Source organism: Talpa europaea, assembly GCF_964194135.1.
Source record: "Talpa europaea genome assembly, chromosome: 7".
NCBI classification, from domain to species: Eukaryota; Metazoa; Chordata; class Mammalia; order Eulipotyphla; family Talpidae; genus Talpa; species Talpa europaea.
Window position 1 is genome coordinate 120784341 of NC_140074.1, and position 25717 is coordinate 120810057.

General features: G+C 40.7%; 1 protein-coding gene across 21 annotated transcripts in view; it reads left to right on the plus strand.

Moving 5' to 3' along the window:
- Positions 1-25717, plus strand: part of ATP6V0A1 (ATPase H+ transporting V0 subunit a1) — a gene marked incomplete at both ends in the record, with an annotated part of 49333 nt that overhangs the window by 11496 nt on the left and 12120 nt on the right. For 3 of the 21 annotated variants that reach the window (XM_084239313.1, XM_084239312.1, XM_084239298.1), the window contains 15 exons: positions 212-290; positions 1687-1784; positions 2821-2949; positions 9393-9496; positions 9831-9957; positions 11655-11737; positions 12579-12672; positions 14880-15092; positions 17165-17315; positions 18203-18342; positions 18671-18828; positions 19273-19363; positions 19722-19840; positions 20382-20598; positions 21317-21424. In XM_084239313.1, the coding sequence (XP_084095439.1) occupies positions 212-290; positions 1687-1784; positions 2821-2949; positions 9393-9496; positions 9831-9957; positions 11655-11737; positions 12579-12672; positions 14880-15092; positions 17165-17315; positions 18203-18342; positions 18671-18828; positions 19273-19363; positions 19722-19840; positions 20382-20598; positions 21317-21424 (1911 nt within the window). Of the gene's footprint in view, positions 1-211; positions 291-1686; positions 1785-2820; positions 2950-9392; positions 9497-9830; positions 9958-11654; positions 11738-12578; positions 12673-14879; positions 15093-17164; positions 17316-18202; positions 18343-18670; positions 18829-19272; positions 19364-19721; positions 19841-20381; positions 20599-21316; positions 21425-22209; positions 22285-25717 lie in introns of all 21 variants that reach the window. The other 18 variants (XM_084239315.1, XM_084239314.1, XM_084239299.1 and 15 more) reach the window with 10 other exon arrangements.

Below are 25717 nucleotides of genomic sequence, written 5' to 3' on the forward strand. Positions count from 1 at the left end.
ACTTGGTGTGACTGGTCCCATAGCAGTTTTTTGTTTTTTGGTTTTTTTTGTCCCATAGCAGTTTATGTGGATCAGTAGACAATTTTTATTATGTGTGTGTTGCATCATACACAGATACAAAGTTATGTTTTTACTTTGCAGGATGTGTTGCTTGTGAAACAGGAAATAGATGCAGCCTTTGAATATCTGGTATTGTATTCTTATTTTGCAGTTAAATCCAGATGTGAATGTTTTCCAGAGGAAATTTGTGAATGAAGTTAGAAGATGTGAAGAAATGGATCGAAAACTTCGTATGTGCATTTTGGTCTTCTATAATGTTCCTTTTCAATCATTTGTCCTGAATTAGACCAGTCCTCTTAATAAAGGGAGAAAATATGGGAGAAAAAAAGGGAAAAAATCACTCTATCCTGATGTTAAAAACATTCCTTTTATGCAAGTAGATTTTGTGGTGTTTGGGGTAGGTGGTCTTCAGTGAAAGCCTTGTTTGACATGACAAGGTTGCAATCTGGGAACGCTGGTTATTTGTGTGTATAACATTACTATATTATAGAATTCTGAGAGCTAGAACCCAGACCACCATCAGCTTTAGATGTCAGCATAGTCACCTTTTAATTTGAGCTATTTATGAGAGGAGAAAGGAACGTTCATTAAGATTCTTTTGTGAGTTAGTGTTAATATACTTGCTTCACTCATTCCCCACCACATTCCTTCAATGAAGGTGGTACCTCATTTTGTAAATGAGGAAACCAAAGGTCAGAGAAATGAAGTGACTTGCCCAAGAACATATGTGGTCATGTATTTGAATTGGAGACGTTTATTTCTAACTCCAAAACTCAAGATTTTGATACTCTATGCTAGCTGTAAGTTAGCTGATAGGTGAGTTTCTTCCATGCACTAAGAAAAAGTAGTTACCACCCAAAGCACCTTTCCAGTGTTTGGGGACCTGTTCTATATCTTGTTTTCTGTTTTACTTGACACTGAATTGATTGTTTTCAAATTTGATGACACATTTTTGATTTGGAGTCTCACTACTGTGCTAAGTGCCAATATTATCTTGAGAGCATTCTTCTGTAGCTCTGCTCTGCAAGCCAGAACCATTGTACTCTGGGAAGTAGTCACACAGAGGAAGAGCTGGAGCAGGTGAGGACCAGTTTTTAAATCAAAAGCAGGGAGGGCCTCGCCTGGTGGCACAGCGGTTTAGCGCTGGGCTGCAAAGCTGCCCGCAGCCTCTGCAGTGCTGGTTCAATCCCTGGCCACCGGGCAAGGGTCCCACATGGCGCGCAGACCTCTCCTGCCACCCGCTGCTCTCCTCAGCAGTGTATTTCATCACTCTGCCTGTTCTGCTCCCCACTCTGGCTCTGGTGAATTCTCTCACCCTCCCGCGCTTCTGACTGTACCCAGTGCTTGTATAAAAATAAATAAATAAATCTTTAAAAAAAAAACATAAAAAAAAAATAAAAAGCAGGGAACTCTTCAGAGTAACTGCTCTGGAGAGCGTGAGGTAAGAGGAAGAGGGCCATGGAGGGAAAAAAAGGATTATATGTTCTTTTCCTATTACAAAAAAGTTTCTATCTTACAATGAAGCTCTTTTTAGCCAGGTTTTTGGTTTTTTTATTTTTTTCCTTCAGATATCAGCAATCCCAGGTATAGTAGTTAGACATGAATGTTTTGCTTCTGTCATTTTAGGATTTGTTGAGAAAGAGATAAGAAAAGCTAATATCCCAATTATGGACACTGGCGAAAACCCAGAGGTGCCCTTCCCCCGGGACATGATTGACTTAGAGGTAAACAATCTTCTGAGGAAGCCAGATACAGTTCTTTCTACTTAAATGCAGAAATCTACTTAAATTGTCTCCTTGTAGGCAATCCCTTCTGATTATCATTTATTCTTTTTGTTGTTGTTGTTGTTGTTACTATTGGCTGGTATATTTCGTTGTATCCAGCACCTTAACTAAAAATTCTTATTCGTCACCTTTATAATTATGACTTTATATAACACCCCTGTTTATTTACTTATTTTGACAGTAATTATCCCTACTCTGAATAATAATATAATTTCTATTTTATGTCCTCTTCTTTAATAATTTTTGTTGCTAATATTCACTTTATCAGTATTTATATTTATTTTCAAAAATTTTACTAGTGTCTTTAAGATACTATTCCCCCACCCCCATCCCTGGTGTCCACTGTCCCTTTGCCCCCTCCCTTTTTCACCTCAGAGCCCTTACTGATATCCACTGCTTTTTGAAAAGTGTTTTGAAATTGTCCACTATATAAATGTCTAGTATTTATTTTTATCACACTGACTTACTTTCCTACATATAATACAGAGAGTAGGATAATTCTTGATGTTTATTTATCTAGTAGTTTATTGACCTCATAAACTAAGTGAATGGACTTTTCAGTAATTATTTTATCCATTCAAAGTCTTCTGAAAAATTTTGCCACATGTATAATGGAATCTTTAACAACCATTTTAAGCAAAAATTTTCATGAAGAAAGTATTTACTGGGTAGATATATCATTGAACCATTAGGTGACAAGAGTTCTGAATTCATTTGTTTTTCAGAGCAAGCTTTTTTTGGTCAGCAGTGACTTTCTTTCTCTTTAAGAAAAATTTTTTTTCTTACATTGGTGTTCATTTTTTGTACAATATTTGATTTCTCCTCTCAGGTGTAATCCCCATAAATCTCCCATCACCCCCTCACCTGTGAACCATCACCTTAGTCCCTTATGCTCCTCGTCCCCTGTCAGAGCAAATATTTTTATCTTACTGAGTTAATAGTTTTTGTTTTTTGTTTTTTTTATTTTTTGGGGTAGGCCAATTTTGAGAAGATTGAAAATGAACTGAAGGAAATCAACACAAACCAGGAAGCTCTGAAGAGAAACTTCCTGGAACTGACTGAATTAAAATTTATCCTTCGCAAAACTCAGCAGTTTTTTGATGAGGTCAGACTATTGTTTCTTTCAATATTTGAGCAGCTGATATTTACCTGCACAGTGGGCCATATTTTTATTCCAATAATTATTTTAATTTGCTAGTTTGAAAGCAGTACCATTTTTGCATCCTGTTTTAGTTGAAGAAATGTCAGATTATGTTCCATTTTTCATGCAGTACACAACAAGCCATGGTTTTGTATATTTTTGCATCTTCTGCAATTTTTCATCTCAAAATGGGGAAAGGAACCCTAATGTAGTTGCATAAACATAGTTGAAATTTTTACATTATGTTTTAAGGTAAGTATATTCTTCAGGTTAAAGTTGAAACAAGAAACATTTGGCTATTCGTGAACTTTTCACACAGGTTTACTCTCCGAACCTTTTGTCATCAAATTTTTGTTTTTATTTTATTCTCTGTGTTTGCTCATCGACCTTTGAGCACATTTTTAAGCACCTCAGATAGCATTTTAATTTTTTGAGTTTTTCTTTATATTGTCTGGGTAGGATACGTTTGAAATTCCTAGATTTTCACATAAACTCAGCAGCATTACATTTTAGGGAGAAATGTTAATAAGTTCCTGGGTTAAAAATGTGGGTGACTAAGCTGCCAGCTGGCAGCTTGCTCAGGTGACCCTATGGGAATGAGTTGGAGCCAGGCCTTCAGGTGGCTTCCTGCTCCTAATAAGACCTGGGGAAAAGTCTTAGCTGTTAGCCTGGGTATATTTTTCCTGATGGCCTGTCTTTGCCACCAGATTAGCAATATCAGATACTTCAGAGATTATTGGAATCACTATTCCATGTGCCTTTCCATAAAGTTCTTCATTTCCTTTGCTCAACAAAAATGTTCTGGCAAAGCTTCTTAAAAACAAATGACCCATTTTAGTTAGCACCTGTTATGTTCTTAGCTTTAGTTTCTGTCTTTTGAGGAAAGAGCCACTCTCCACTGTTCTCTGGACTGGAGCAGGGGGTTCTCCAATCAGCAAGCAGCGTCAGCCTCACTGGGCACGTTGTGAGAATGCAGATTACCATTCTCCACCCCAGACTTGTTGAATCACAATCTCTGAGGGTGGGGCCCAGCCATCTGTTTTCATGAGGTGATTCTGAAGCATACTAGTTTGAGAACCACCCAGCTAGAGAAAGTCAGCTGAAGTTGTGATACACTCCTCAGTAGTTAAGGATTTGACTCAGAGAAGCCAGGCTAATTAAAAAAGATCTGCTTAGGGAAAAACTCTGTTGGGGTGAGGGAGAGAAGGAAAGCTCTTATGAGTTTAATTACCTGATTTTCCCAAGAGTCAGAATCTGACTAGATATCAAGAGAGGTTTAATGTGAATATTCAGCTTGCTCACTGTGTTGGGAGTTTTGAGACTGTTGTTCTTGCACCGTTTCCCAGTATCACCACATTACAGGGTATGGGACAGTGTGATTAACGCTTTCCAAGTGTTTCAGGTCTTTTGCAAGAGGCATGGCCTCTGACGCCATGTGGTTTTCATGAGCAAATAATCCGGGATTCCAGTATGCTCACTGCCTACACACTTATTATATTTCTCTTCATTAATTCCCTGAGCATTTAATGAGCACCTACTCTCTGTGAGGCCCAAGATGAGTAAGACACGGTCCCTGTGTTCAAGGAATGTATCCCTTAGTCATTTCAGAAAATGTCCCCAAACACAGATCCTCCATATGCTCAGAGATCTGTGCTTTTTGAAACTTGTTCAAGCTGCTGCCCTCAGATCCACGTAACCTTGGCCTTAGATCAAAGCCTAGCTACATTCCATTTCATTTGGATTCTTTTGTCTCCTTCTTTTCCCCTTTTGCTACAGCCTTATTTACTCTGGAATGTTGCTGACATGTCTGAATGTCTTTCACAACCTCCTGAGTTTCTGAGGATTGGAATAGGCTTCCTAGTCTAGTTCATTCTAAGAGAAATTCTGAGTAAATACTGACTTTTTTATCCCTTAAGAGAAATAGTTATTGGGTCTGCCCTAGTGGTGCAGCGGGTTGAGCGCAGCGCTGTGAAGCTGTCCGCAGCCTCTGCAGCACGGCAGCCGGCCATGGAGATTACCACATGGCATGACAGACCTCATCTGCCTCATCCACTGCTCCCCTCAGCAGTGTCTTTAGTCCATCTGCCTGTTCTCCTCCCTGCTCTGTCTCTGGTGAATTCTCTCACCCTCCTGCGCCTCTGGTGTGTACCCCAGTTCTTGTATAAATAAATAAATCTAAAAAAAAAAAAAATCAGGAAAAACAAACACAAAAAAGAGAAATAGTTATTTAAGCTATTAATGTAATTTAATTTTTATATTTTATAATTTTTCCCTTAAAACATTTGTCAGTCATGTATATGTCTATATAACTTTGTGGTTTAAACTGTTACTTTTATAATAAGTAGTAGGACCAATAAGAAGGAACAACTTAGAAATATGATATACAATTTGAAAATCCTAAAAGTAAGGATTTTGTTTTATGATTTTTTTTTACATTTTTATTTTCATTTATTTATGCATACAAGAACTGGGGTGTAGGCCAGAGGTGTGGGGGATGTTCTCCACTAGAGACAGTGGGGAACAGAACAGGCAGACTGACTGAAATACACTGCTGAGGGGAGCAGCGGGTGAGACAGAAGAGGTCTGCTGTGCCATGGGGGTGGCTCCCCGGCGGGGATGAAACTCAGGGATTGAACTCAGGCTGCAGTGGCTGGTGATAGCTTGATTGCACTGAGACTTTAACCCCTGTGCTACCAGGGAGGCCCTGTTTTATGACTAATAAAGCTAACCATGAAATGTCCATCCCAAGTAGGCAGACTCAAAGCCCTACCATGGCTTCTCCCTTTCTTCCCTTTCCTCATGCAAACAAAATTCTTTTTTTTTTTTTTTAATCTCTGGAAGTATTTTTGGGCACAAGGCCTTGGCTGTGAGAAGTTGTGCCCCTGCTTTTGTCACGCCTTCCATTCCTAGTACCCTCACAAGAGTACAGAGAGTTTTCCTGACAAGAACTACTCTGCTTTCTCTCTCTGAGTGCAGTCAGCACCTTACCTGTTTGCCACTAGCTCATTACCCTAGCTGGGTCTCTTCCAATAGCCCTTGCCCTGCTGGTGCCTAGCAGCAGTCTTAGGTGTCCTGCATGGAGGAGACAAGGCCTCACAGATTGTGTCTGACCACGTGAGCATGTTTTCAACATTGTGAAAATTGAGGGAACTTTGGACCCTCTAATCTCAGAAACTTTTTTGAGATTTTTCATCCATGTCTAAAATTATGATTGCAAATGGCCTGAAACGCTACCGATTTCAAACCCTTCTTTATAATACAATTTGGTGAATATGATCAGTAGTTTACAATAATGAGTTAGCAGACAATGGCTAAATCAGAAAATGATTTTTTCCATCATTAGGCATAGGGGTTGTGATTAACATGGTGTGTTGAAGGGGCAACATAAAATATACTGAATAGTCATGTGATTTAAGATGATTACAAATTTGACTTAGCCATTTCTTATCCAGAACACTTTAAATGACTTGTTAATGATTATCCTTTTCTCAGTCTTCTTGCTTATGAAGAACTGTAAGAGCTGGAGAGATTTCTCTGCATCTTTTACCATAAGCAGCAAAACGTATGAGAACGTAAAGAAGACTGGAAAAGTAATGGTTAATGGCATGCAGACTCCTGCCTTCCTTTCTTTCTGAGTTTTCCATCCATCTGCTTTCTTTATTTTTCTTTCCCATCTGCCATCTCCTATGGACTGGGGTGAATCTCTTTCTCAATGTAGATGGAAGTAAAAGTGTTGTTCTTGGTAATTCATGTACCTGGAACCAGATATGCTGCTTATACTAAAGTGTAGAAGTACTGAAGTTCAGCTGCTTCCTTTTTCAGTGCATCGTGCAGTATTCTAACTGGAGCATGGGGCAAGCTGGAGGGCTCAGCATGTAGTTTAGAGGAGCAGGGGCTCTACTGTTTTTAGAGAACCCAGATTAGGATCTAGGTACAGACGTGGTTTTAGATCCATACAGTTACTGCTTCTGCTAATCCTAGTTTCCCTCTAGGCACAATTACTTTTCCTTTCTAAGGCTTAGGATTCTTAAATATGAAATAGTGAGATTAGTGATTATTGCAAGTTTTTATTTAATTTTAATCCTGGGTTTTTATTCCAAGAAGATCCCAGGTAGTCTTTGGGCTTTTTTATTCCAGGAAGGCCCCAGGTAGTCTTTGGAGAAGTCCTGTTGCTGAGCCCTATTTGCTGTTCCCTCACGTCCCCTATAGAGCCCACGTGCTCACACGCAGTTCATTTAAGCAGGTCTTGTGAACTGTACAGGGAAGTAGACAGAAGTCTTGAGAATAACAGTCACAGTCAGTTTCACTGGTTTTGCCAGGAGACATCCCAAGAGCGAGTTGAAGTGCTGTGACCATTTAGATCCTTAAAACAAGTTGCCTATGGCCTGCAGTGACTTATTTGATTTTAACTGGAAACAATAAGAGCCCCTACACTTCCAATCAGTAGCAACTAGCAACTTGTGCCCCATTAGCTCATCTTCAACTTTTCCAAATCTGTGACAGCATTTCTCTGCCCTCTGATGTGCCCAGTGCCTGTCCTTCCTTTATTTTTTTCCTTTTTGATCAAAGTTGATTCTGCTTTCACTTTTTTAGGCTTTCCAACTTACTATATGATTTATACAGATCTCCCTTGACTTCCAATGAGGTGACATCTCAATCAGTCCACCGTAAGTTGAAAATATCCCAAGTCAAAAATACATTTAATACACCTAATCTACAGGTTAGTGTACCTACCGTAAATGAGCTTAGAACACCTGGTCTACAGGTGGGCAGAATCATCTAACACAAAGCCTGTATGATAAAGTGTTGAATAGCTCCTGTCACGTATTGAATACTGTACTGCAAGTGAAGACAGTCTGTAGAATATGGGTTGTTTCCTGGTTGCTGTGGCCGCTGCAGGGCATCACTAGAATATTGCACCACATAGCCCTGGCCCAGGAAAAGATCAAAATTCAAACATTGGAAGTGTGGTTTCCTACTGAACATAGACTGTCTTTGCAGCACTGTAAAGTCAAAATTCGTAAATTTGGGACTGTGTACTTTGTCCTCCCTCCCCTTTGACTGTTACATTCATGGTCCTATGATTTTTATCCAGCGAGGGTCCCACATGGCATTTTTTGATAGTGGGGTTGGCAAGAATAGAATCAAATTGAAATTTGGAGTTAAAATGACTGAGAAAAATTCCTCTCACTTTTTGTTCAGTTTTGCCATTGGAAAGAAAGATTAGCTTACTGTCAGTCTTTGGTCAAATAAGTAGTGTGTGGATATTAAAACTGGGGATATCAGACAATGGAGAAGTCAGTTGACCTTTATTTTTTAGGGTAACTTCTCCTTTCTGATGAGACTAAAGGGTAGGGTGAGTGGCATAGAGAGAGGCTTGATAATGCAGACCTAAGTGTAAGAAGGCCCCTCTCCTCCTTCATTCCATTGTATAAACTGTCATGGTGGAAATCATTTTAAACAAACCAGCTTGGTTATGAACTATTACTTTTTCTTCACTTAACTTGATATTATTAACTTAAGCTGTGTTTTCAAGAATCCTTAAACAGTAAGGCCTACATATATTTTTTAATATGTCTAGATTCCTGGTCAGAAACTAGGACATTCAGATTTGTTTTCACTTTTTCTTGCCTTTATGGATTTAATGGAGGCCCAGGCCTGCCCACCTTTGGGCTTCCTACCCAATTAGAACATGAAATACTTTTTATTTATTTATTTTTGAATTTAATCTTTTTTTCTTTTTTTTTTTTGTAATGATATGCTTTTAAATCCCATGGGTTGGAGTGTTTGTGCTATGGCTATGCTGAAAGTTCTCATGTACTGAATTTTTAAGAGCTGGGAAAACCTAGATATCTGGAGATGCCTTGTCTGCCTTCTCCAAATCATCCCGTGTTCCAGAAAGTGTTGGTGTCTTGCTTTTTCTCTCCTGATAGGAGCGTCTCCATCCTTCACTTTCTCACATGGGGAAAATTCCAGTTTGTAGCTGCTTAGAAAATTAATGTTAAGGATATCTGCAGAGCTATTTTGCTTTTGCTCAAAGCACTTCAACATCTGCCCACATGCAAAAGTATTTTCTGGTACTTTCATGGCTCATTCAGAGAAACAGAGGAGGTAAAATGTTTTCCACCAAGTGACAGATTTATACACATCACCATCATTTAACGTTTTTTTTTTTTTCTTTATTCCTTATTTTTAAGAACATTTCCCCAGATACTTGACTGGGACAATTATGCTTTCTTTACCTCGTATCTTTCCTTTGTTTTCTTCCCCTGTTCTTCTTTTTGTGGGTGTGTCTTCTATTTTGGTGTTTTTTTTCCATCTTTATTTTCTAAACTTATCTCCTGGTTCCTCGTTTCCTGCATGCCACTAACTATTTTCATTAGATATTAATTGATTTGTGAATTCAGGCTGAATTGCATCATCAGCAGATGGCGGATCCAGACCTGTTGGAAGAGTCCTCATCCCTCTTGGAGCCAAGTGAGATGGGAAGAGGCACGCCTTTAAGACTTGGGTAAGTACCACTTCAGCTCTTCCCTAGCCAGTGGGGTCATGTTTCCTTTTTGCTGTTAAAAGAGCAGCAAGGCTGGGCATTCATTTGCTTCTAGGACACACTCTCCTCCGAGCCTGTTGGGGGTGTTCCTGAGTCACTTTGGAGTCACTTCCTGAGTTGTTCTGTCAACCCTCTGGTGGGTCCAGAAATAAAACTTTGGCAGCCATGTGCCATAACAGTGCATAGTCTCATGTTTGTCACCTTTGCCCCTCTTCTCTCACTTTCCTTCTTTGTCTTCAAGCCTCTCATCCCACGGCATGGACTAGAGTTCCCAATCTGGCTCTTCTCCCCACAGCTTCGTGGCTGGTGTGATTAACCGGGAGCGCATCCCTACTTTTGAGCGCATGCTTTGGCGGGTGTGCCGGGGGAATGTGTTCCTGCGACAGGCTGAAATCGAGAACCCCCTGGAGGATCCTGTGACTGTAAGACAAGGAAATTGCATCCTGTGGAGTAGGTCTTAGAAAGGGAGCCCAGCGCAGTAACATAGGCTGGTGCCCCCTCAGTGTGACCCTCCCAGAGAAGCCCCTAAGTCTACCCCACTTTGATGAGAATTTGAAGGCCTGCTCTTTTCCTCTTAACTTCCCTCATATGTGTGCATGTGATGTGTATGTAACACAGGCATATACGTTTTCAAGCCTGACCCATGTAGGTGTTATTTTGATTGGAAATGTTTTTCCCAGGTATTTTAAATTTTAGTTTTATATATTTTCTATAACTTATTTGGCACCAAAAGAAAATTGGTTTTCTATGAAAATTAACTTAAAGTAAGACATCTGGTTCCAAGCTTGGTAGTATCCGTGTGCAAAAAGAGGAGACATACTCTAAACTGTTCTTTTTAAGTCAATAACTTTTAGTTGGTGAGGAGTTTTGTCTACTTGTTTGTTGGAAGAATTAGAAATGTAGTTTAAGATACATATATTCATCAAGTTAGGATGAGCTTCCCCATCCAATGATTTGGAAAGTAGGAACGGGTTACCATAATGGAACAGAGTTCTTTACATTAAATCTACATTACATGGGGTGAGTCCTGATTTCAGAGATCCTAATTAAAGAAATGTACCTCACTTTTGCATTAGTATTATTTAGAGGCCTGGAGTTGTTTTTTCTGTTCTAAATTATGTTTCGGTTTTCTTAAATTAATATTCCTTACTCTAAATAGAGATTGAACTGTTGTCACCTCTCAGCGCGCACACCATGCAGCTGAAAACAATTCAGTGATGTGGCTTGTGTCCTAGGTAGTGCCCAGGAGTGAGGTGACATGTAGTTTACCCAGCAGAGCAGTTTTGCAGTCATCCTGAAGGCTGTCCCTGGGTGTGGAGACAACGTGGAATGCAGTCACACCTAGTGTAGAGCAGCTCTCAGGAATATTAGCCAAGTTTCTGGGCAACAGAAAGATTTTATCAACAAAATCGGGGAACTCTGGGTCTAGATCTCCAGCATAGAGCAGCTGCACAAAGAATGTGCTCCAGTTATTCTTAGAGAATTTAGGAATTTAAACCTCTTGGACCTTATTTTCTTCATTCCTCATCTCCTTTTATTCTTCCAAAGTTTTGTTTGTTTTCTTGTAAAAGCTCATAGGAATATGAGAGGAGCAGGCAACCAGAGACAATCCCTGTTAACAGCCAGTGTTGCTTTCTTTTCTCGTCTTCCTTCCAGTTTCCCTGCCTTGCCCCCCACACCTCCTTCCAGTCCTTACATGAGACTTTAGGTGTCAACTTGGCATTGGGATGGACGGCCTTCCTCCCTGCCCTGTAAAGTCTAAGTTAGCATGAATCATGAGGTTCTACATCAACAGCCTTCCAAGCTACCCAGTTCCTTGCAGTTTTACAGCCCCCCTTACCTGGGAATTTCTAAGCATAGGAACAGACAGAAAAGGCTTCCTTCTCTTTCCTCTCCTTTACACTTACGTCGTTCAGACAATGCAAGATTTAAAGTTGAATTGGTAGATATGGCTAAAGAGGAAAATTAGAGATTACAGGGCATATGTTCTGATAGTAGAGCCTAAGAGATGGATCACAGTGGCCATGTCCTGTTGTTCCTATAGCACCAAGAAAGTAAGTTCTTGAAGTTCTCTTCTGGATTAACTGACTGAACTCTTGGTTTTTGGTTGGGGGCCTAGGGCGACTACGTGCACAAGTCTGTGTTCATCATTTTCTTCCAAGGCGATCAGCTGAAAAACAGAGTCAAGAAAATCTGTGAAGGGTAAGAGCTGTCTCCCAAGAGTCCAGCCAACCCTCCTACCTATTAAGTCTTAGAATACGGACAAGTGAAAACCTTTTTAGTCTACTCTGACATGGTGAATACATCTTTAAATAGTGTTATAGCTATTTTAAACAATTAGAAATGGCTTAATTTCATTTTTTAAAAGTGCCATCATAATCACAATTTCCTTTCCTTAAAAAAAGTAGCGAGGGCATGCCTCCCCTGGTGGCACAGCAGTTGAGCGCTGGGCTGCGAGGCTGCTTACGGCCTCTGCAGCGCCGGTTCGGTCCCCGGCCGCCAGTGAGGGTCCCACATGGCGCGCAGACCTCTCCCGCCATGCCCACTGCTCCCCTCAGCAGTGTATTTCGTCAGTCTGCCTGTTCTGTTCCCCACTCTGGCTCTGGTGAATTCTCTCACCCAGAGCTTGTATAAATAAAATAAATAAATCTTTAAAAAAAAAAAGAAAAAGTTAGGAGGACTTATGTTTATAAATGCTACATTGTTATAGAACGATAGGTCTGCTCACTTAAACTGTTCTAAAATTCCACTCATAAGACTTTTTTTCATGCTGTTTTTCTCCAATAATGTAGAAAGAATTACATCCACAAATGTAAAGAATCTGAGGGGAATTTAATATCTAGACAGAGAATGTCAAGATAGGTCAACTATCACTTCTCTGTCCATAAACCACTCCCCAAAAATGTTTATTGAGTAGTGTGCATCAGTCTGAACTAATCCTGTTTTGGCCCTTCTAAAAAGTTAGGATTACTTTCTGAGATTTTTTTAAATTAGAAAGATTAAGACTCGTCTGTATTCCTAAGGCTATGTCTGTTCATTCCAGGTTCCGGGCTTCACTCTACCCCTGCCCTGAGACACCGCAGGAGAGGAAAGAAATGGCTTCTGGCGTCAACACCAGGATTGATGATCTCCAAATGGTATATAGAGGGCTGGAGGGAATTTTTTTTTTTTTTTTTTTTGTGAAGCACTGTAATAGAGCTTTCTCCTTCCATGAGACACCAACTGTTGGTTTATTAGGTACCTACAGCAGCCAGGTGACCAAAAAAGGTAATGTCCATGGGGAAAATTTCAGGGAATACCATTAAAAATAGCATTGATGAACCTCAAACAAAACTGTGGCTTAGTGTATTCAGTTCCCCTCTTGGGTCTGAGGTATTTTTTTAATAGTGAAAAAAAAAAAAAAAAGAGTATGCTTGGTTAAGAAAATATGTATAAGGTCAGTTCTGCTTCCTCACACCCACACACTCAGTCTACCTCCACTCTGCTGAGTAGCTTGGTATGTATCCTTCCTGTCACCTTGGATCTTAACCACACAGTCCAGCCGGGTGCTCTGGTATGACTCTTACACCCAAAAAGAGATTCCGTTAGATATTTACTAAAATAGTATGTGCTCTTTACTCACCACCATGGTTGTCACGGTTCTAAAGAAGTCGTTGATTTATGCAAACATGGGGAGAGGTGGTCAGTTGGGCCAGCTTTGTTCCCTGTTGAAACATTAAATATACTGGATCCTAGAGGCAGTTCCAGCCAGCAGTGGCAAAATTGTCAGATATCTTGTAACTCCCATTTCAACTTTCTTTTTCATCTTTCCCTCACACCCACAGTGTGTGTGATCCACCAACTCGATTTATTGCCGGCTCCTTTGAGGTACACCTAATCCGTTTACCCGCAAAGACGGGTTCTTAGAACTGCTAGTGAGTTATAGGCAGTATTAGTATGTTCTGGTTCCAGGTCTGTCTTATCCCCTCCCATATATTTTAAAGGGCATGTACAATAATTATTATAAATGACCAACATTTGATTTTTAAAATACCAACCAACTTTATGAACTGAAACTTTAAAAATAGATTAAATACCAAGGAGTGAAATGTGGGGGTGGGGATGGAGAAAGAGAAAAGCAAATAGAACATTGCTTGCAGGTTTATTTAGCAGCCTTCCAGAAGTATTACTAGTAATTGTGAAATGGTCAGCCGCCAGAAGGGGAGAAAGTGGCTCTCTTTTATTCTCAAGTGAGACAAGAGTTTCCCTAGCTTGCCATGGTTATTTTTTTTACCTCTCTATAGAAGTCACTTTCTAATGCCCAAAACAGTTTTTCAGGGAGCAGTTACTACATTTTCTCTGAAATGATTTGAAGAGCAATTTATGAGGAAAACTTGTGTTGAAATGATTAGCATGTAGCTTTCCCACGTCACAGAAAATGTAGACATTTAAGATAGGGTCTCATGCAGAAGTGTGGTGGTGGGTTGCTTGCCCAGTTCCTTCCATGTGGAAGGAAGGGGCTTAGCTTCTCTGCGTTATTAAATCTTAAATATTTGGCAATAAACAAAGTGGTAGAAAGTGAAATGCCTTTTCCTTTACCCAGCCCACCAAGCGTAACACTAATCAGTTTGTGGCATTTTACTTTCATTACTCTGTAATATACATCTTGTCTTGTGATTCCTCTGAGGGAAATCTGTACTGGCTTCGAAAAGATTAGCACTGACCCTCACCCCTAAGAGCCTGGTGTAAAGATAAAGGCTTATCTGCCCGGTGATGACAGTGTACGTGGTCATCTCTATTCCGTTTAAAGGCCATGGGTCCCACTGACCCCACAGTGTCTCCTGTCTCCTGCCCCCTGGCACGGAGTGTCTCCTGGTATAGGCAGATGGACAAGTTCAGCACTGCCTCTTTCCCACAGTTCTCTGATGTTGGCTTATGTTCAGCTTACCGTTTTAAGTATGAATTTGTTGACTTTGTCAACACTTGGGTCTGTGATGCTAACTTGTTTGAGTCTGAGTTACAGGCACCACGTGGAAAGTCAGTGCCTTTTAAAGATCCAAGTAAAAACCGGTGACCTATATTTATTGTGCCATGGATTTGGTGGTGAGATTAAACATACACAGAACAGCTAAAAACCATTTTCTCTGATTTCTCTTCAGTTTGAAGCTAAATAAAAATGAATATTAGTCACTAAAACTCTAATTTCTTGGAATTTGGCACAAAAAAAAAATGTTATTCTAGACAGAGAAAGAACAACCTCGCTTCTAGCAACCCTGTTTAGAAAGCTGTGCCTCTGCTATTCATATCCTGAGATCAAAGGCTGGTGTTAGAAAGATCCCTCCCTTGTTCCTTTCTCTTCCTAAAGGTTCTGAATCAAACAGAGGATCACCGCCAGAGAGTTCTGCAGGCAGCTGCTAAAAACATCCGGGTGTGGTTCATCAAGGTACGGAAGATGAAGGCCATCTACCACACACTGAACCTGTGCAACATCGACGTGACCCAGAAGTGTCTGATTGCGGAGGTCTGGTGCCCTGTCACTGACCTCGACTCCATCCAGTTTGCACTCAGAAGGGGCACGGTGAGTCCCCCACACCTATGACCAGGAAGGGGGGTTCCTTTCTGTAATAATGTTATTCAGCTACATTTTTATAACTTTTATTTATTTATTTATTTTTAAAGATTTATTATTAATGTATGCATACAAGAACTGAGGTATAGGCCAGAAGTACTGGAGGTGAGAGGATTCACCAGAGACAGAGTGGGGAGCAGAACAGGCAGATCCACTAAAATACACTGCTGAGGGGAGCAGCGGGTGAGACAGGAGAGGTCTACTATGCCATGTGGGTCAACTCCCTGGCGGGGGATCGAACTCGTACTTCGGTGGCTGAAGATATCTTCATAGTGCTGCGACTTAACCCCTTGTGCCACCAGGGAGGCCATTTATAACATTATTACTTTCAGAGTTCTTTAGTATACTACTCATCTTGTATCCTCACAATAGGTTTTGGATGTCCTTGTTTTCCAAATGTGGAAATTGCAGTTCAAAAAAGATGATGAAATGAATTGGTCATATACCCATTATTCACGACCAGATCATTCCTGGCCCACTCTGTCCATGAGACTGCTTCTGTAGTATAATCCTAGAAGTCCTGTTTAGTAGTTAGAGCTAATCCTTTATCCAAAGCACTGATCAGAGGCTGAGAGAAGTATAGAGAATTTTTAAAATATGCCCTCAAGTATCATATGGTTTATCTGGAGACGTGCATACATTAGGCTGTGCTAAGTCTGTGCTAAGTGGTTGTATGTGTGTGTAGAGGGAATGGCCTGGCTTTTCCAACTAGGATGATTGGAAAAAGTTTCAAAAAGGTGCTGTTTGATCAGGACTTTGAAGAATGAGTAAGAGGTCACTTGTCAGTGACAAGAAGAAAACAGTGGACAAATGCAGGAAGTACAGAGTGCCTGTGCGTGGTTGGGCAAGAACAAGAATTTAAAGAAGAAGATAAATCTGGGTTAGATGGATTGGAACTTAACTGTGATGGGTTTTTAAATAATGGGTTAGAAAGTTTAAATTTTATAACAGAATTAGGGAGACATTGAAGTCACTTAGCATGAAGGACATAATGCAGGATTTGGAAAGAGGAAACTGCTGGTGGTATCTGGGTAGGACTGGGTGGTGGAGATAGTCTATGGGGTAATGGGGGAGGATCAGTTAGAGGTTATTATAGGCAGAGAGTAGTAAGTGATAAGGACCCCTAGGGTAAAACTTGATGATGAGAAAAAAAAATACTGATAAATTTGTGAGACATATGAATGAAGAATCTTGATTCCTAGCAATGTACAGAAATACAAGGAGAAAAAAATTGTGATTGTTTCTGAAGCATCAGATATGAGAAGTTGATGTAAGTTCACTTTCGATCACACTGAGGGACCAGATGGAAATCTACATGAAAATGTCAAGCAGGTAATGGGACAGGTTCTCACTAGAAAGTTCAGCCTGAAGGAAAGGAGATTCATGAGGGCAGAAGAAGAGAATGAGCTGTCCAGGAGAGTAAATAGGAAGCCAAAGATACAACCTGAGGGGTCCTGCAATGCTAGATGTAGACAGAGGAACAAGAGCCAGCCAGGAGACAGAAAGGGTTAATGAGCAGGAGGAGAACTTGTAAGGAATAGTGACTTTCACCAAAGAAAAGAGGAAGCTCTCTAGGCCTGCAAATGGAAGCAAAGGCCTCTGGATCTGGGGCCAAGCCAGCCCCTTTTAGTAAGTGTGCACGGCTGAACTGCACAGGACTAGGGAATAAGAGTAGGCAGCAAAGGAAGAGAGATAAAGAACACGCTTTGCTTTTTGCATAAAATGAGGATAGAACAATCACACTTGAAGACAGGGAGATGAGAATGTCTCTGGAGAAGAACGCTCCTGTTTTCTTTGGTTTCACATTTTTAGAATTAAATATTTTTCATATGTGGTTATTCTTCCTGACACTTAATTTAAATCTTTCATTGTAAATTTCATATCTAGTCCCAGTTTCCCCAAAGATTGTTATGATTGAGATGGAATGTACATAAAAGAAAGTATACATCTTAAGTGTACAGTTTGTGAGTTTTGTTGAATGTGAACAACCTAATTTCAATGTATGTATTTAATGTCACCAGGAACACAGTGGTTCCACCGTGCCCTCCATTTTGAACAGGATGCAGACAAACCAGACTCCCCCAACCTACAATAAAACTAATAAGTTCACATATGGCTTTCAAAATATAGTAGACGCTTATGGAATTGGAACCTACCGAGAGATAAATCCAGGTACAAATAGCTTAACTCTTGTAATTCTAGAGGTTTTGGAGTTTTTTTATTTGCTGGGTTTTTTTTTTTGTTTGTTTGTTTTGTTATTGTTTTACTGCCTGACTTTAAATGCTATTAAACACCTAGCTTAAAATAAAGATGTTTTCAAGACCTTATTTTCATGTAGTCCTTGCAAAGAGTTACCACTTTGACAAAAGTTTACGTCTGGGTGGCACTCCTTCAAGAGGCGACATTATCCAAGCTGAGAGTGGACTGGATTCCCATGTGCCCTCAAAGCGACAAAGCCCCTGCCCTTTCCAGTGCACCTTTTGCAGAAATTGCTTTAAGCAAAAAAGTCTTTTTTACCAAGGCATCTGATATTTTAAAATGGCTTCCCTGTTCCAGCTTAGAGAAAAATAGAGGAATATTGACCATTGTAGGCACACAGCAGATTTCTCCTCTGTTTGGAGAATTATTAAATTAGGAGTCTGAGATTTCATTTTCAGCTGGGCCCTTCTGAGAATCTGCTTTGCTCCAAGTTCTGGGCTTTCTTTCGCCTCCCCGGCACCTTTATTTATCTGGGAAATGGTTGCTGCGCAGAAGAGACCTGGCCTGCCCCAGCGGCCATGTCCAGGGGTTGGGAAGAAGTCAAAGAACAGGCCACACAGTTGCTGAGGCTGGAGACAAAACTCTGATGTCCTGTGTTCTTTGTTTAAAGTGTTGGCAGTAGCTCAGCTGCTGTGGGAGCTGCTTTGTGAGGGTGTTGCAGATACTGCCATGGAAGGTTTCTTTGGGACTCCCTCTGTCCTACAGCTTGGAAATTAGTCACCTTCCACTGATACTAGAGTGTGGAGAGGAACGTGATATGTGGGAATTGTGCTTTATCTCCTCCTTTCGTTTCTTTGTAGCACCATACACCATCATCACTTTCCCTTTCCTGTTTGCTGTGATGTTTGGGGACTTTGGCCATGGCATTTTGATGACCCTTTTCGCTGTATGGATGGTGTTAAGGGAGAGTCGAATCCTCTCCCAGAAGAATGAGAATGAGGTAATGTTTGGATTACATCTGCATTGGACTGAAACTCTTAAATTTCTCAAACACTTATTATGAAAATGATGATCTGGAAACTTTTTATCCATCAATGTATAGAGAAATGGAGACTATGTAGAGAATAGCTAAGTTGTGATCATTGTAACACTAAAGAGTCAGCGTGCTCTGAAAGTGAATTTCTTGTTAGCATTGTATTTTGGTCTTTATTTCATGCTCTCTGACCCCAGGTAGGGTAAAGTGGTGGGAGAGAAAAGGTCTAGTATGTTCTAAGTATCACTGCCATTTAGCTACATTAGGTCATTGACATCTTTCCTCTGATTCCCAGATGTTCAGCACTGTGTTCAGTGGCCGATACATCATTCTGTTGATGGGCGTGTTCTCCATCTACACTGGCCTCATCTACAATGATTGCTTTTCCAAGTCTCTTAATATCTTCGGGTCCTCTTGGAGCGTAAGGCCGATGTTCACGAAATACAATTGGACGTAAGTTGCAAATGAAATGGAAAGTCAAGGGTTGTTGCTTTCATTTCAGCTCTGACTTTCCAGAGAAGCAGTGAACTAACACCTCTTTAGGAAGTGGTTGACAGCATCTGTTTCAGAGGAGTGCAGCATCCCCTCTTCCTCATGCTCCAACCTCAGAAGTGCTTTCTGATTCATTCAGCAGTATCCAGGAACTGAAACTATAATTAAGCACATTGCTTTTCTTTGCAAATTAAAAGCAGATTCCACAAATTCCATACAAGACTGTGTAGGTGTGTTTAGTTTGTCTTTTTTGTTATCTCAGCTCCTTTCTCTCTCTGATGCTAGTCCCTTTTATTAAGGAAACAAGATAGCAGTAGGAGTTTCCTTGGTGATCAGTTTTTGAACCCCATTCGATTCCCTTTCCTGATAAAAAAAATAAATGGCAGCTTTTCTCCTGCATGATAGGGAGGAGACGCTTCGGGGGAACCCTGTTCTCCAGCTGAACCCAACTGTCCCTGGAGTTTTTGGTGGACCCTACCCTTTTGGCATTGATCCGGTGAGACCATTTCTTTCCCATACGTCTAATACCAGATTGTTAACTATGACCCTGAAGTGAGAGAATTAAAGTAAAGATAAGTAGTTACTTGATTTTTAGGTGACATATTTTTGGAGGATTTTGGTGTATTAGTCCAGGGTATTTCAAATCCATGAGACCCAAATGCCTTGGGGAGCCAAGAACTTTTCCACACTGCTTTTTTCTGAGGCACATGGGAGTGTGTTATACTATTTTCTCTACTTAAGGCTTTGTTTATAATTTTGCACAGTTTAACGAGAACTTCTAAAACATGAGTGAATAATGATTTTCCACTTAAGAACTATTGGTATATAAAACCTTTCTTGTTGGCTTGTGGCAGATTTGGAACATTGCAACCAATAAGCTGACCTTCCTCAACTCCTTTAAGATGAAGATGTCTGTTATCCTTGGTATCATCCACATGCTGTTCGGAGTCAGCCTGAGCCTTTTCAACCACACGTGAGTCACTTTGTTTCTGCCAAATGAAGGCATATGGTTTAAGAAATGCTAACATGTTTGGAGAAAGGATTAATAACCCCTCTTTTCTATATTAAAGAAGTGCTTCTATAAAAATCTTCTTAAATGATACTAAATTAATATTAGCCCCTTAACAATTTATAGTTGTGGTAAAGATCTTTGAAAACCCCTGTGCCAAGTGAGTGAGTTTTTTTCTCCATTTGTGTAAGTCACATAAAATTATGTACCGTAGGCACAGAATATACTAGATGTTCCTATCTCTTTCTTGTGGGAAACTAGTAAGGATGGTCCTGGAGCTCTTTAAGATTCAGAAGTTTAGAAGTCATATGTAATTATGTCTTTGTTGCCTCCAGTGCTTCCCGCTTTTGCTTCTTCTTTTTTTTTTTCCCCCTCCTTTTGCTTTTTAAGGTGATAAAGACAGACTTGAGGGAGCATTAGATAAAAAATCAAGCAAGTACTCCACTTGGTTTAGGGGTAACCTTGGGTCTGTCACCTCTAACACTTTTTCTCTGTTCCTTTTTAGCTACTTCAAGAAGCCCCTGAATATCTACTTTGGATTTATTCCTGAAATAATCTTCATGACCTCTCTGTTTGGCTATTTGGTTATCCTTATTTTTTACAAGTGGACAGCCTATGATGCCCGTACATCTGAGAAAGCACCAAGCCTTCTGATTCATTTCATAAATATGTTTCTCTTTTCCTATGGTGACTCTGGCAATTCAATGCTGTATTCTGGACAGGTGTGTCAACCCAGAGATGGGCTGTCTTAGGTGGTTACCCTAGTCAGGAAGCCAGATACTTCTTTTTCTTTTTTTTCACATAGAAGAACTGGGGTGCAGGACAGAAGTGCAGGGGGTGAGAGGATTCACCAGAGACAGAGTGGGGAGTAGAATAGGCAGATCTACTGAAATACACTGCTGTGGGGAGCAGCGGGTGAAACAGGGAGGTCTGCTGCACCATGTGGGTCAGCTCCTTGGCGTGGGATCGAACACAGCCTGTAGTGGTGACAGCACTGAGACTTAAACCATAGGCTACCAGGGAGGCCCCCAGGAAGCCAGATATTTCTGTCATCCAAAAAAAAAAAAAAAAAAAAAGCTTTAAAAAATCCCCTTTGTTGTATTTGGTTTTCAGGCAGTATATCCAGATCTAAATGTAGCCTGTCTTCCTTACTTGGGAGGATTACTGTAATTCTGTATCCAGAAGTGGTAGAATTTATAACTCTTCAACTGTGGGACAGTTACTAGGCTTTGCCACAACACCTGCTAATTATTCTGAGAAGCTGGATAGTGTTATTCATAGATCAGAAGAACATACTGCTAAAGGTGGGGGAGGGGAATCTGTGCTGGCTTTGGAAACTGCATATTTGATTGATGTGATGTGCAGGAGGGGGAATCTATGCTGGCTTTGGAAACTGCATATTTGATTGATGTGATGCGCCTTGTCCTTTTTGCTTTGCAGAAGGGAATTCAGTGTTTCCTGGTAGTGGTTGCGCTACTGTGTGTACCTTGGATGCTACTGTTTAAACCACTGGTCCTTCGCCATCAATATTTGAGGAAGAAGCACTTGGTGGGTGTATTTCTTTTGCAGAAAGTTATTAGAATTTTTTAATTTAAGATCAAGGCAGTTCCTCATTGGACATAATGAACTGTACATAATTCTGTGTCCTCTTAAAATGCATTTGTGTCATAACCCAGCATGAGCACTGGGCCTGCTGAAATCAGAGAAACATGTATTTGCTGCTTGGACATCTGGATTCAGCTTTGAGTGGCTCGGGGAGAGAGAACAAGTTTTGACCTTTCCTGGTCATGCTTGGTTCTTGCTGTGCTCAGCAAACTCCAGGCCTGGGCCTGTTGAGATGCAGCATCAGCCAAAGCAAAGCTGCACAAGCTGCAGATGGGTGAGCCCACACATGTGGTTTGCCTGGGCTACCACAGGGCTGCTACCAAGACATTTTCTTTTAAAATGGACTGTGATACTTTCCCCAACCAAAACATCTAGGGGAAAGCTTTGGTTCAAAGCACATGTTTTCTTTCTTTGTAAAACCAGCACACATACATGTGTTTACTTAATGTATGTGTGCTTATGAGTTCTACACACACACAGAATTCAGTTGCCAGATGTTCTTTTCTGGATGTGCAGTAGTGCTTATTTATTACACTGCCTGGGAAAACCCAGAAGATCTTGTTGCATGACTCTCTGTTAGATTATTACTCCTGCGCTGAGTTACAAGACCCTCCTTCTCCCTTTTCTGACCATCTTCATCCTCCATGTACCCTCCATTCGTCTCCCCCTTTCACTCCTCCCCTCTTTTGTTTCCTTCTCCCTTCCTCTTTTCTTCCATTCACTATCAGGAAGGGCAACCTGTGGAGGCCCCAGTCAGCCCAACCCCGAGCCAACAGGGACTAGAGGCAGCAGCGGCTGCAACAGTGAGTCAATTAAAACCAACAAACCATCACATTTTGTTTAAAGAGGTGGCAAACAGTGCAGCAGAATTCTTTTTAACTATATTGAGAGCATGGGACATGTGTGTTCTTGGGAAGTATGTCCATGTTACTCATTGAGACCATGACAGAAAAGACTTCCGCCTCTTACGAGTAGATTCATCTTTGCCGTTGGTCTGCTAAGATTCTATTCAAGTATGTCAGTACAGTCATGTCTGTGGACGCAGCGTGGCTGTTGTACCTCTCCGAGTCCCATCGTCTTAATCCAAGATGGCAGCTCTTGGTCTCATCTACTTTTATGTCTGTATTTTGTCACCATGTATTGGATGATTTTTCAGCATGGAGCAAGAACATCTCTGTGATTCTTGATTTCCGTGCACTTTAAAGGTCTGCTTCAGAGTGACTCTTAGACATTTGGTCCTTTTTAGTTGTGATTTAACTCTTTCCAGTGGAAGCTTATATGTGTCTACTTTCTTGTAAGAGGCTCAGACGCCCTGTGTCCTCAGCTGTTCCAGTAACACCACCGTTCTGCAAGTGTCTTGTGTCTGCTCTATCTCTGGTATAATAACCAAAATCATCTTCTGTTTTGCTCTTTCTCTTCCTAACTAACTCATGATTCAGTAACAGTACTTTGTCCTTAAAAACATCTCTTAACCAAAATCTTACAATGTACTAAATATCAGATTATTCTGTTCCAGCTGATGAATCTATAAGATTTTTAAATCTTACTAGTAGTGATTACTCATGTACAATTGTGTACTCATAACATCATACTCTTAAAGAAAGTGAAATATTTAGATGGCTGTTCATTTCCTTCATAAGATGTTTCTGATCATTTTAAACTTAGAAAACTGCTATAATCATCCTTAGAACTAGTATAAAAGGGCTGATATTTTTTTATCAGAAGGTATCTTACTATTGCTGCTTCAAATTATTTTCCAGTACTTACTTTCTCCTTCCCTATGAGAAATTTAAAAATAACAGCAATGAAGGACATATTATCCATTTAATGACATTCTTTCCATGAGCTTTTCTTTCTGCTAATCTTAGTATATTTAAAGTGTGCTTCAGAGATCTTGATGCTTTTAAATCTGGCATCTTCTTCTATGATGTTCTCCACAGTAAAAGTTCCCAGTCTGGAAACCTGCACATTCACAGGGTCTTCTTAGCCCACCAGTTCTTCAGCAAAACAACTATTTTTGGAGAGTAGCCTGAAGGCATCAGAACTGTCATTCTCCAACAAGGGCCCTGGATTCTTGACCCCAAGGGCTAAGAACACTGATCCAGTTTTGCTCTATTCTAGTCTGTTTTGTTTTGGTTGCCTATAAGTAGTGTATCACAGTTTAATTTTTTCTTTTCATTTTTCTGCTAATGTGTGTGTCTCATACTCCTTCCCGTAACTCTCATTCCCTTTGTGCCTAAAAGATACTTGTTAGTGTCTGACTGGGAGGTGTAACTTGTCTGCCTCTCACATTATCTAGTGGCTAGGGGGGAGCTTCAAAAATGGTCTCCTGCTTTAGTTGCCTTGAAGTCTGAAGCAGGCCTCCTTGACCCTATAACCCATCCTGGGATGCGCTGGAATCCCCTTCTGGCCCCAGGACCCTTTGTTGTACTTTCAGTCCTCCTTTTGAGGGTTGTCAAAGTGTAATATGTACATGGCCTACAGGTGCTTCCATGGTTCCTGGGTCTGACTACATATAAGAATCACCTGGTAAACTTTAAATCTGTTTCTTAGAGAGTTAAAACAAAACAGATAAGTGAAAAAAATAAATTAAGGTGGCCCACTACTCCATGACCCAGAAAATCCCCTACTAACATTGAAAGCTAAAAGTAATAGGTACACTTGGTTAGAGACACAGAAGTCCTGAAAGTGAAAGTCTCCCCATCCCCCCTCTGCCCTCTTGTTCAGGGGTGGTGTTAATAGTTGAGAGGATTGTGTCCAAAAGGCCTTCTGCATATGTCAGCATAGCTTATCATCAATGGAGAGAAACATGTATATGTGTATGCATGTGTATGTATGTATTTAAAACACATTAGGAATTGTGTTTTAAACTGTAGCTCTTCTATCCCTCACTATTAGTTTTTTTTTTTTTTAATTTAGTGAATCTTGGAGATGGTTTCATAGTAATACTCGTCTTCACAGTTGCCTGGCATTCCACAGACTATGTTGGAAATGCTGAAATTATATAATTACTTTCTTTTTTTAATATAATCACTTTTTTTTTTATTGATGGTTGTATTGCTTGTTCCCAATTCTTTACTACTATAAATAATAATGCCGGGAACATCCTTGTCCTGTATCTTGATAAGATTTCATAAGCAGAAAAGTTTCCAGCAGTGGGATTGATGCATCTCAGAGGCTACATTACATTTTCAATTTTGAGAGACAATCAAAATTGTTGTATAATGTGTACTTGGGGAAGTATTTGTTAAGTCAGATTTCCTAGGCCCCATCCCAGACCTAACAAATACAATTTCTGAGGGCAGTACTCAAGAATCTCCATTCAATGAAACGAAGCTTTCAAGGGGATTCTGTTGCAGCTGGCTCTCTGACCAGCATGTGAGAACCACTGCTAGAAGAGGAGGGAGAATGTGCCCAAACACTGGTGTCAGGAACTCTGGTAGAAGGTCCACGCCAGCAGCGACACTGCAAGGGATCTCAGAGCACTTGACCAGCCTGTTTAGGCATGGTTCAACCCAGGCCATTTTGCAGAACAGTCACCAAGAGCTTGTCTCGTTTGGCAGAAACCATGAAGTGCCTCTGGAGGCTGTCTTCAGCGCCTTCCCACTCTAGCAGGTTAGCACTGGTTCGTAGCTGTCAGACTTAATCCCTGTTCTGCCTGGTTTTTGTAGCCAGAGAGTCCTTTGTAGCCAGAGAGTCCAGTAAACCCAGACTTTTCCAAATCAAGTTGACTTAAAGATTCTGCCTCTGGAGACCCTTCTGAAAACGTGCCTGGGAAGTGAGAAGTAAACACCCAAACAGCGTCTGCCCACAGAAGAGTTGCTCTAACATTCTGGGATCCTCCATTGAAGGAAAGAAGCAAAGAAACCTCCTTTATACGTATATCCCCAGTCAGTATTCGCCATAAACTTTTTTCCTTCCCTGACCTAGGAAGCCCTTTGTTCCTGGGCAGAGGCCTGGTACATTTCTGGGAGAGGTCGCTGGAATCTTGGGCTTCTGTTGAAAGCTTATCGGACCATGTTACAGTCACCATTCATTTGGCTCCCTTCCCTCTTAGAAAGTCTGTTCTTTAGTTCCAGAAAAACTTAGGCCCTTGAAGACTTTACAGAAGAGATACACTTGCTATGAGTGTCTGTTCCTATTAAGCTTCCACTCAAGCAGGATTCTCAGTTAGTGCTGACGGGGGTGAGGCCGGTGTGTCTGGGTGCACTAGGCAGAAGTGCGTATTTCCTGTGA